Source organism: Grampus griseus, assembly GCF_964374135.1.
Source record: "Grampus griseus genome assembly, chromosome: 1".
In the NCBI taxonomy this organism is placed as follows: Eukaryota; Metazoa; Chordata; class Mammalia; order Artiodactyla; family Delphinidae; genus Grampus; species Grampus griseus.
In genome coordinates this window covers 50,579,675-50,592,193 of record NC_139017.1, presented here as the reverse complement: position 1 = coordinate 50,592,193, position 12,519 = coordinate 50,579,675, and the positions used below count along the sequence as shown (strand labels likewise).

The 12,519-nt window shown below is 35.3% G+C and overlaps 1 protein-coding gene across 8 annotated transcripts in view; it reads right to left on the bottom strand.

The window, feature by feature from the left end:
* DCAF6 (DDB1 and CUL4 associated factor 6) overlaps positions 1-12,519 on the bottom strand; it is a 172,380-nt gene that overhangs the window by 65,751 nt on the left and 94,110 nt on the right. For 4 of the 8 annotated variants that reach the window (XM_082649066.1, XM_082649064.1, XM_082649065.1 and 1 more), the window contains one exon: positions 5,434-5,604. The exons of the other annotated variants lie outside the window; for them this stretch is intronic. In XM_082649066.1, the coding sequence (XP_082505192.1) occupies positions 5,434-5,604 (171 nt within the window). The remainder of the gene's footprint in view (positions 1-5,433; positions 5,605-12,519) is intronic. 8 annotated transcript variants of the gene reach the window in all.

The following is a 12,519-nucleotide window of genomic DNA, read 5'->3' as shown; positions in this document are numbered from 1 at the left end:
GAAGTATTTAAAATATTAACAAAGTTTAGGTGAAGACAGAAAGATATTAAGCTAAAAGGGCTTCCGTTTTGGTTTTACAGTCTGTCACAGATATCGTGTATATCTGGGGAGTTGTCGTTCTTTCCATGTTGAAGACCAATCTTTAAGAAGAAATCCTTCTTGATCATTGCTTCCATTCTATTTTTAATTTTGGGTACCATGCAACTGTTTTTGGAAGGATTACTTTCCTGTCACATAAAACATTTGAAGTAAAATGTTTCTATATCACTAGATATTCAGAAATACAATACCCATATCTTCCAACTTACAGAAATATTTCCAAATGTTAACACAATAATCATCAGAATATCTAATATTAAAAAGACAAACAAGTATTAGTTCAATGCTGATTGCTTCAGTGTTTGCATACTCTATTCCATCTTTCTGTGAAATGTCTTCTAGAAAGCACTATCACAAAATAAAAATCTGACCATATGGTCCAATGATAATTTATTACAAAATGCAATACAGTTGGTCAGCCTATTGGAAATATCTTAGATTATTATTATTTTTAAAGTAGAGATAAACTTTAAGCAAAAGCTCCTTCAGTCTAAGCTCAAGGTGTCTCATGGTTAATTACTGTGTATCTCCAAAAATTTCGTGTTTTAGTTTTGAGAAAATTCTTTAGCCCCTTAACATCTGAACTTTTTCAACTGTAGAAAAAAATAAGGAATTATAATCTAAGTAACAAGAACTCTTTAGTCAGACTCCCTGGGTTCAAATCTGGCTTTCCTACTCAGTAATACTGTAACCGTGGGCAAGTTATTTAACGTCTCTAAGTCTCAGTTTCTCCATCTGTAGAATGGGGATAATTACAATATCTACCACATACTGTTCTTGCGAAGATTTAATGAGATAATCCATGTAAACTACTTAGACAGCATATATGTTATTACTTGCTTGTTTTTCAGAAACATGGTGTTGAATGAAAAATGATGATAGGAGGCTGTTCTGAAAAACATGGAGCATGGTCCCGCATTTAAAGTGCCAAGAGACCCATCACTGTTTTGCACAGGACCCTATCATTCAAAGTAGTTAAGAAGTACTTGCAGAACTATGTCAACATTACATCTGATTTACTAACTGCTTATGTTATTATAATCACTAAAAACCTGGGTCAAACGCATCGGTTTGAGAAGAGCTACGTGTAACTGACATCACGGACACTGTGGGGACCTGGATGTTGTATAGAACCTGCTTGCACAGGACAGGGTAAGTGCTGATTTTTTCCAATATGGCTCAGTTTTGAAAAGCCCTTTAAAATATTCACCAATGTTTTATACCCTTTAAGGGGTATAAAATTTACTTTTTTCTTTTCCAATCGGCAAAACCGTGCCATAAAGTGAAAAAACAGTTCCTACCTGACACCCTCTCTAGGCTGGCTCCATGCTCCAGTGGGGCTCTGTGGTGGTTGGGCCAGTACCAGCAGACTCCACAGGGTGTTGTCACTCTGAGCAGGAGCCAGCAACCCATGACTTCAGGGGACCTGAAATGGAAAAAAAGAGTTGGGTTTAAAATCAGCCATATGTTGAATGCCTCTGCCATAGCTGTTTACGGCATTCATCTGATAAACATACATACAGCTCATTCAAAACCCTGAACGCGGGCTTCCCTGGTGGCGCAGTGGTTGAGAGTCCGCCTGCCGATGCAGGGGACGTGGGTTTGTGCCCCGGTCCGGGAAGATTCCACATGCCGTGGAGCGGCTGGTCCCGTGAGCCATGGCCGCTGAGCCTGCGTGTCCGGAGCCTGTGCTCCGCAACGGAGAGGCCACAACAGTGAGAGGCCCGTGCGTACCGGAAAAAAAAAAAAAAAAAAAAAACACCCTGAATGCTATCAACCTTACATGGCCATAAAATGAGGACATCTTGAGGTAGTAAGTTAAAGTCACTATAATTAAGATAGTCCATTACTATGTGTACTGTTCTACTTAGGAGTATAAAAACTTTATACAGTATTCTCTATCCCATTCTTATGCCATCTCTATAAATTATGGCAGGCCACGCTACTTAAATAAATCAATAATTGGGAAACTGAGGCATAAAGCTGCCAAACGACCTGCCCAAGGTCATTTGTCATAGGGCCAGGGACAAGAACTCAGTCAGTCTAACACCCAGGCAGTGATCTGATGAAGGCAAATTCATCTCATTATGATTAAAAAAAAAAAAAATGGAAGACTAGAAATGAGTTGTATTTCCTAAAAGCCTAGAAAAAAGTACACTTTTTAAAAAAAACTAAACTGAAAATATTTTAAAAATATATATACACTGACTTTGAAAAATAAAAATTTGGAAATTAGCTATGAATAATTATCATTTACAGGTGTCAAAAATTCTTTCAGAGGAGTGGTTTTCAAAGTGTGCTTCAGAGAGCAGAGGTGGCTTGGGGGTGGCAAGAAGGACAAGGAGTTGGGTTGTCATTTCTTAACTCTCTTTATGTTCAATCACAACAGTGTCACTTTTATGTATTTTATATTAGAACTTCTCCATGAAATTCTGATTTCACAGCTGAAAAGAAGGGGGGGAAACCATTGTTTAAACATACCTTAACATCTATCTTATTTAGCTCATTTTAAATAGCACTTGGCGCCTTGGAATGATGTTTTAGTTTCCAACTGCCAAGAAATATTGCCATCACGCGCCTTCCCATTTGATCTCATTAAAATGTAGATTATTTCTATAAAATGGCTTGATGGCTTGATCCCATTTTCCTACAGAAATTAGGTATTAGGCAGATTCATCTTACACTTAGCCTTTCACAAAATATTCTCATGAGTCCTATATTTTGAAAAGAGAATGAAGTATTTATCAGACAATGTAATCATTCAGAAATTCTACACTTGTTAAAATTTCTTGGTTTCCAAATCACATTAATAGCTCCTTTGAATATCTTATACCTAAAAGGCTTCAATAGGTGAGAAAATGACAGAAGTATCATTTATTGACAGTATCATCACTTGCTGACACTGTGAAGACAACAACATATAATGGGAAAACGTTTTATGAGAATTGCAGTCTTCTAGTGTTAAAAAGTTAAAATCTAGAATGTTAATTCTGTGCTATTCTATATTGATGATTTTAGTAGTAACATCTAGCATGAGTGAATGGATCAATTAATGTCCATAATATACATACACAAAATTGTATTCATACATCATGAAGTATAAGAAAATGTTTTGCTAATTGTTATTCAAATAAAATCTATCTCCCTGTTGAATTTCATAAATTTAATTCCTATTCTGTATTTTTATAATTTGAATGTTTTGAAATGAAGAATTTTGCATTAAGTCAACTCATCTTTCCTCGCATCCAAAATTTACTAAATGGACAAAATATATATACTATATTAGTTGCCCTTTGTAACAAACTAACAATACATTATTTAACTGTTGTTAAAGTTTTTAATTACCAAATAGTGTTCCTAACATATGAGGATAGAATAAGATAAAAGTAACACTAACAAATGAACCCAGGCCATGTTACAGGTTAGACTTACTAAGGGTCTCATATGAATGCTATGTTAAAAGCGTATGACATAGATGACGTATTTCACCTTGTAGGTGAAGGGAGCAACATACACTGAGTGACAGCACTAAGGGCCTCTAATATTGGTCCACGTGGGCAGCCTCAGCAGCCCAAGTAAGTTGTTTAATAACAAAATTAAGATAACATGTTTCTCAACTTCAAAACTGGCAAGGCATCTAACTTAACTTTGGCTTTTTAAAATATACTGGTTATCAAACTAGGCACTATTTAATAAGAATGATGCTTAGAGTTGGGAAAAGAGCATCTTATTTTACAAAGACCATATAATCACACTAAACCTTTCTGATTCTATAAAGAACTTGCTTTGATTCAAATTGATAAACTAGATATAAAGACTGAGTGTCAATATTTTCCTAATGTCCACAATGTACATTTCCCTACTGATAATGTAGACAGTCTTGCTTTATACTCAAATTCACTTTAATACTTGGTTTGTTATCTGCTAAATTTCAGTATTTAAAAAATATTTATACATGTAGGGATGCTTCCTTCTTATTGTTTTATATGTTGTATATTTTTACTTTTAAAACCCCTGAGCTAGAGTTTTATACACAGCACAAAATCATAGCAAAATTTTTATCATTAAATGTCACAACTGTAATCTAATCAAACTTTCTTGTGAGTTTTAAGTATAGGAAAAGATTTCCCTATAGTAAGAGAAAAAAAAAAAAAAACCGACAGAGAGAGAGAGACATCTTCTTTGCTTGACTGATATTCTCTCTATTAATATAACACTAAGTTAAAAATCAGGTCCATAATTTGTTCCAAACATCACACCTATATTGCAGTTATTTAAATCTATTTTATTTCACCATGGTATTATATAATATGCTTTTATTATCACAGCACTTAGTGGAACAGATATTTATAAACTGGAGGTTGTCCAGTTCTACCAATAAACAGATTAATTCCAAGTAATTTAATCAGAGTTCTCAAAGTGACTAATTCCCAACTCATCACTCCTTAGGGTGCCAAAACAAAGTGTATCGAAGTAGTATAATCTCGTTAGTATGACAGCACCTACTATAGTACCTGTAGTACAGGATACATAGTATCTACTATCCATCTTGAAAGAATTAAGTTGACAGATTATTTTATGTGATATCTTTCACTAATTCTTTCAACGAATGTTTATTGAGCATCATGAGCTTTTTGGCCATAAAAAAAAACCTGAGCCACTAAAATACTCAATGAAAAAGAGAGTGACACAGATTATTACTGTCTTATCAGAGTTTTATCACATAAAAACAGGAATATAAAACTGGAATATTTTTGTTGCCCTGTATACCAGAAAGTTGATTATGTGTAGGAGGAATAAGTAAGCAAATATTGAAAATTTTCAAATAATTACAGAAGGGGATGATTGAGTCAGCATGCTAGAACAGCCAAACAACATTATAATTCTAAAATCTATCATTACTAGGTTTATATGGGAATAGAAATACTGGTTAACTTTCAAAGCAAAAAAAAAAAAAGAAGAGGAGCTAGGAGCCATAAGTACAGTTATCATCTCAGCACATAGGAAATTTCAACAGAACTATCAATGCAGGCTCTAAGTTCACTAGATTATCACATAGTATCTCATTAGCCATAAAAGTAATAAATATTTGCCCTTCTCTAAAACTACAAATAAAATAATGGACTATTTTATATTTGTCTCTCTAGCAAGTGCTGCTGCCAATCTGTCCCTCTAGCATGTGATGGTAAACTTCACCATATGCAAGAAACGGAGGGAGAAGCTGCAAGCGCATCAGCTTTCTTTGGAAGGGGAAAAGGGAAGCATCTTATTACACAGCAGCAGTGTTAAAAAACCAACTCTACGAGCTGCTTAAGGACACTGGACATTAATAACCTGAAGCCTGAGGGTCCTGTGAAGAGCCCTCACGAGAAGACTGATCAGAAGTGGAAGGCTGTTGCTGGGTACGCACAGCTAGCTCCTGCTGCCTCTGCTGCTCAGCCTTCTTAAGCCTCAGTTGTTGTAGGCGCTTACGGAGCAAAGCTATCTCAGGCCCCCTTAGAAATTCTGACACAGATAGGAAAAGAAAGGTGAAAAGATAGTAATAAAACAGAACATAGTAAGAATCTGATTATACATTAAAGACAGAAGGGTATAAATAAAACACATGTCTCATAGAGGAATACTAAAAACAAATTACTCAAAAAATTACTGATCATTAAATTATGAAAAACTATACATACTTACACACCCAAATGCTTCTATTTAACTATGATGAATTAGACACATAGAGTTCTCTAAGAGTATTTAAGTAATTAAACGGAATGAAAGTAAAGTCTTCCATAAGCAAAAGTGAACATTGCTTTCCTAATTGCATCTCTTTTTACAATACTAAGAAAAATTGAAAACTATCAGTTACCTCATTTACTCTATATACAAAAACTACTAATTTCAATCAAATAATAATTAAGATTATGAAAAAGTTATGCATTTGGAAATAACTCTTGAAATTTATTAGTAGACAGCCCTTTAAAAAGTAAAAGTTTTATATTTTTCAGCTAAAATGTTTCTTTTTATGTTGGAATTATCATTTACTTTTTCTTTTGAGCTGAAAAATATTTATATAATCTTTAACATTTTCTTAAACTTTATCTGAGGCAGTGGTCACAGATAAAAAATAAAAATAGTATAACATGAAATTCTGCAGAGAATACCGAGTACCTACTAGGTATGAGGCATTGTTTTAGGCTCTGGGGATAAATAAAACATTGAACAAAAAAATAGTCCCTACTCATTTGTTCTGAGAGGAAAACAGACATCACTGCACACATACACACACATATATAATATACATGTATGCATTTATCTGTGTCAAGTAGGGATAATTGCTATGAAGTAAATTGGGCAGGGTAAGGTCAGGGTGATGAAGATTGTGGGGGAGTGGTGGTTGTTTTATGTATGGTCATAAGGGAAGGCTTCTCCTCCTAAGATGATTTTTGAACAAAGACCTCAAGGATGTGAGGGAGTAAACCACATGGATATCTGGAGGAAGAGTGTTCCAGGCAAAGGAAAGAGCAAACACTAATGTTCAGAGGGGGAAGTATATCTGGATGTGGGATATATACTACAGGTAACGGCAGAAAAATTTGCTGATAGTTTAGATGCAGAGTGATCCCAAAGTTTTTGGTGTAGATAACAGGAAAAATGGAGTTGCCGTTTATTGTGACGGGAAGAATAGAGAAGGAGCAAGTAGTATTAGAGGGAAGAAAAAAACTAACAGATATCCGAGTGGAGAAACTGAGTAGGGACTCACTGTAGTAGTCTAGAATTCACCAGTAAATGTGGATGTCACTGATGATGTTACTTTAAGCCACATTAAGAGAGTAAGTGATAATAAAGAAGTCTAAGAACTAAATTCTGGGACACTTCAGTGTTTAAGAGAAGGAAGAACAGGAAGAGTAAGGAGAATCCAGTGAGGAGGCTGGAGAACTGAGTGAGCCAAGTTTTGTAAGCTCAGTGATGAAAGTGTGTCAAGAAGGATAAAGTAAGCAGCTGTGTCTGCTGATACAATGAAAAAGATACTGACCGAGAACTAACCACAATGAAGACTTTGACAAGAGCCGTTTCAGTGAAGTCACAGGGGCCAAAACCTGGCTGGAACAGGTTCAAGAGAAAGGGGAAGTAAAGAAGTAGAGGGACAAAGCATATATACTTTTTCTAGAAGTTTTGCTGTCAGTGGGGAACAGAGAAATCGGCTGATTGTTGGTGGGAGAACAGAATCAAGGGAGGTTTGTTTGTCTTAGTTTGGGAGATAATTCATATGTTTGTATGCTGATGGACAATGTTTAATTGGGAGGAGGAAGAAAGATAATGAATGAGAAGTGGGCAAATGCGGGAATGATGTCCTTGAGTAGACCAAAGGAGGTGAATTACAGTGGATAAGAGGAGGAATTGGCTTTAGATAGGTGCAGAAAAATGTCATCCACTCTAACCAAAGAGGAGGCAGAGTATATGAGTAGAGATTAGTTGTAGATTTGATGGAGGGAGCACATGGAATTTCTCTCACTGACACTGAGAGCAAATTATACAAACTACCAAATAACTTTCAGCCTCTTTTATATAGATTATAAGAGTGTAAAATTTGGTTTGTTGTTTCAGAATCAATCATGCCAGAGACACTAACCTCTTATTACCATGTCCCCTATTTATAAAGAATTTTATTCAATTGGCAGTTAAGGTTTAACAATTCAAGTGTCATCATAGTCTCTCATTGCTAGTTCCTCCTAGAAAATTCTCCAGTACCAAGTAGGATAGTATTCATTAACAAATAAATTGTGACGCTCAATAGTATAATGCCTTCTTTTTAGGTATATACATATCCCATAGTTACTGTCAGCATAGTAGTAACACTTTTAGCAACATAAAATAAAGCATTATTATGCAGCCATAAAGTTTGTCATTTTATACTTCAAAAGAAATTACCATAAAGAGAGAGATTACAGATATGTCAAGTTTTGCTAAGAAAACTGGAAAAAAAAATCACAAAAAATTCACCCAACTTCATGGTTGTTTCAAACCCTCTCTCTTGCACTGCCAAATGTTTTATGTCTCCATCCTAGACCCACTAGGTGATGTAGCAAATCAATAGCAGGCTCTAAATATAAGCAGTGGTGCTCTGTAACTTGGAAAATTAAGATTTAGTTACCAAAAAAAAAAAAAGATTTAGTTATGATAATGTCATGAACCATTAATTCAATGCTCCCAGTGCTTTTCAAAGAAGAATTTGTTTGCTTATTTGAAGGCTGGTTGTATGTCTCCCCAGCCAAGTTTAAAAAAAAAAAAAAAAAAAAAATTGAGGCTAGGGAAAGAAGTCATCACACAGCTAACTAGGAAAGGCAAATATTGAATTAAAAATTCCAAGCAGAAATACCCGTCTAAACAAATAGTTCTGCTAGCAGTTTGAAGTATTAAAGGCACATAAGACACATACACATTACATCTTTTTAAAAATGTATAAACAAACATATATAATTTGTAATGTGAATAAATGCTTGGAGAACTAATTTTTGTTAACATTAGCCAAAATCGAAAGTGAATACACTGAATACCTTTGGGTTGAATTTTAAAAACAATAACAAAACAATCCTCAATAATGAGTCAGGAACTGCTAATGGGAAATTTGTACTTTCATCTCCTGAAACTACTAACCTTGCTCTTGTTTTTTTCTGAAAGACTCTAGGCTAGTCTCCCTAATGACAATTCCCACTGATGGAAAAGAACAATAAACAATAGTTGAGCCAACAAAGGTCCATTTGGTTCTAACCTCAAATCCTGCCTCTCTTCCAATACATAGGGTCTTTTGTCCTGGACACTGGATTATTTTTATATCTAATTTGGTGGTACTTTATCTGCTTGCTATCAACTGTCCCCCACTCCCAACTTGCTCCTTTGTCCAGGTGATCCTTGTGTTTTTTTTCTCCTAGAACTGGTCACTCCTTTACTGACTTCCAAGTTCCTCTGATCTCTTCTTTAGTTTCCCCAAAGTGGAAGTCACTAGCCTAATATTTCCACTTGTTTCTAATCTCTAAATTGCCTATATCTCATCTGACTAGATCCTGATCCCCTTTAAGGAAACTATAAACTGAATATCTGGGCTTTGAAAGGTTTGTTTTGCTATGCCATACAACAAAGTTCTTACTTCCCCAGGAATTTTTCTACAGAGCTCAATTCAGCTATAACAATTATGAAAGGACCTAAATAAATGTATAAACCTGAGCAGACACAGTAATTTGTAAATAAGCAGGAACCCACACATAAGCCATGAAACACTATCTTTAAAAAATTCAATTCTCATGGTCTGAGTGGTCCATTAATTAGAAACACATGGATCCTTTAGGTGACTCACTTCTCAAGGTGAGCCCCCAAAACTGAGTTTTGTATGTACTGATATCCCCACCCAATCCAAAGAAACCACCTTCTCTTTCTTAGATTAAAGTAAGACCAAAGGAGGCAATTAAACTATAACACACTGGAATGAATGCCTCATTTAACAGTCTCTCATTATAAGAAGCTCCTTACCATGGAAAAAAATTACAGATAACACACAAAATGAAGACATTTCTAGACTTAGTTTAAGAAACAACTAAAAGTGATGTCTGATAGGCATTACCAAGAAAGAAAAAAATATTTTATAGTTACTTTGAAATATTTTTTATAAATAAAACTATGAAGATTTCATTTTAACCTATATAGTTTCAGCTCACAGTCATACCTATCTGGTTTTTAAATAGATAATCTTATAAACATATTTTCAAAGGTACAGTCTTTTGTTAAATATTCAAAAAAAGAACATGTATGACATAAGAATCAAAATGTTAGATTCTGGGTTATATATATATAGAATGTAGTTTCAAATGGTCTGCATGAATGAAAATAAAATTCAAGAATATGAAGGGTGAAGATGTCCAAATTGTAAAAAAAAGATCTACCAACTGACTTCAAAGTCCACTTCAGTATATTTTATCTTCCTAATTCAGCTACTATACCCAAAGCCAACTCTGTGGCCCCCTCTAGATACACTATTCTTCAGGTATGCATTTTATATATTAACCTCACTGTGGCTCCATTTCTTCTTCCTACCCATATTTCTGTCTTGATTTTATCATTTATCAAAATGATTTTTTAAAAGTATTTCCAGGGGCTTCCCTGGTGGCGCAGTGGTTGAGAGTCTGCCTGCCGATGCAGGGGACACGGGTTCGTGCCCCGGTCTGGGAGGATCCCACATGCCGCGGAGCGGCTGGGCCCGTGAGTCATGGCCGCTGAGCCTGCGCGTCCAGAGCCTGTGCTCCGCAACGGGAGAGGCCACAACAGTGAGAGGCCCGCGTACCGCAAAAAAAAAAAAAAAAAAAAAATGTATTTCCATAAGTTATCATAAAATATTTCTGGAACTAAGTTATTCAGTCTTATGTGGTCTGGACAGCCAAGGGCAAATAATGGATCCAAAAGCAATAAATGACTGGATATCCATTCACAGCATCTTCCCTAGGTATCATAAAATTTGCAGAGCCTACTGGAAACATCCAGAATGAATGAAACGGGACTGAAACTATAAAGACTATAATATAGCTAAATATTCTATATAGGTTATACTAGCTTAAAGATAACAGTCTTAACAGTATCACTAAAGAGTGACTATTGTTGGGAAGAAAAAGAGGCTTAGGTAGAACAAGATAAATAAAATCTCTGTCTTTATGAGAGCATTTTCTAAAAAGAGAAAATAAGTCATAAATAAATGAATAAAAAATAAAATAATTACAAATTTTAATAAGTACTTTTCAGGAAATAAATAGGGCTATATAAAAGAAAAGAAAATTTTAGGGAGGATAGGAAAGGAAGATGAATCTAGCTAAGGTAGTTATCAAAGACCTCCCTTGGGTGACATTTGAGCTGAGAACCAAAAAAAAAAAAGGAAGAGCTTCTCAGGTACAGAGATCAGTAAGTACAAAGACTCAGAATCCAAAAGAAAGAGGCAGAAGAAAACTTGGCACATTCCAGGAACTGAAAGAAAACCAGTACAGCTGGAGCGTAATGATCATTAGGAAGTGAGAATGTGGTATGAAATGAGGCTAGAGATAGGCAAGGGCCCAGCCATATAGGTTCTTTTAGGTCCACAGTAAGGACTTTGAGTTTTTTCTCTTGTATTTATATTTATAAACGCAATTAGAAGTCTTTGAAGGTTTTAGACAACAAAACTATATAATCTGATTTTACATTTTAAGATACTCATACTGGTTGCTGCATGGAGAATAAATTATAAGGGAACAAGAGTAAATGAAGAGAGACCAATTAGTGGACAACAAATGATGTAAGATGGAAAGATGTAGAACATATTTTAGATACAGAACAGAACTTGCTGATGGATTGGGTGTGGGACATGAAGGAAAGCAAGGAATCAGTAACTCACAGCCTATTAAAATAAGCACATGAGCAGTAGTTACAATTTACTAAGATATGAAATCATCAAGATGAAAGAGATTAGTGAGACGGGAAGGATAGGAGGATAAATTAAATTTCAGTTTGGACATGTTAAACCTAAGATGTCCAAAGATAACCAAAAAGAAGTTAAATAAGCAGTTGGACACAGGAATCTATAACTCAGGGTAGAAAATCAGATTGTCAATATACATTTGGGAATCATCAACTTAGAGGAGATATTAAATGCTACGGGAATTGATGCAATTAACCAGGGATAGAGTGCATGTAGAGAGGAGAGCACAGACTAGGGGTTTTACTAAAATACTGAGAATTATAGAATAAGAAATATCAAAAATGGTTGCTGAATACCAGCCAGAGTTGCTAATAAGAGTAAGTAGGCAAAAGTGGTGTCATAGATGCCAAAAAAGGAAAGCGTTTCAAAAAAGAAGTGACAGGCTATGTTAAAAGCAACTGGGTTAAAAAATCTACTAAGTACGAACAAAGAAGTATACTTTAAAACAGGCAAAATGGAAGTCACTGGTGACTTTGACAAAAAGGTTCAGTGGAAAAGGAGGTTAAAAGGCAGAGTGGAGTTGGTTGATAAATAAGTGGAAGATGGTAAGAAAATGGAGACAGTATATGTAAGCTATTCTTTTGAAGACTCTGATTATAAAAGGAGCAAAGACATGAGTCTGGAGGGGAATATGGGACAGTTAAGAGATATTTTTAAGACAGAAGATAATTATAGAGCATGTTTGAGGTGGAAAGGAAAAATTCAGTAGAAAAGGTAATAATAAAGACGCAGGAGAAGGAGCAAAGTCCTTGAGAAGCTGGAAAGAGGTGCACTGGCCAGCTTGTGTTAGGAGCAGATACACTTCTTCCCAAAATGGGACTGCTTCTGTCACAGACAATGTGAGTCTAGATGCTGGAAAGTTGGGAGATTCAAAAGAAGGAAAGTGAACGCTTTTTTTCCCCCACTGTGAATGAAAGAAGGTTATCAGCTAGGGG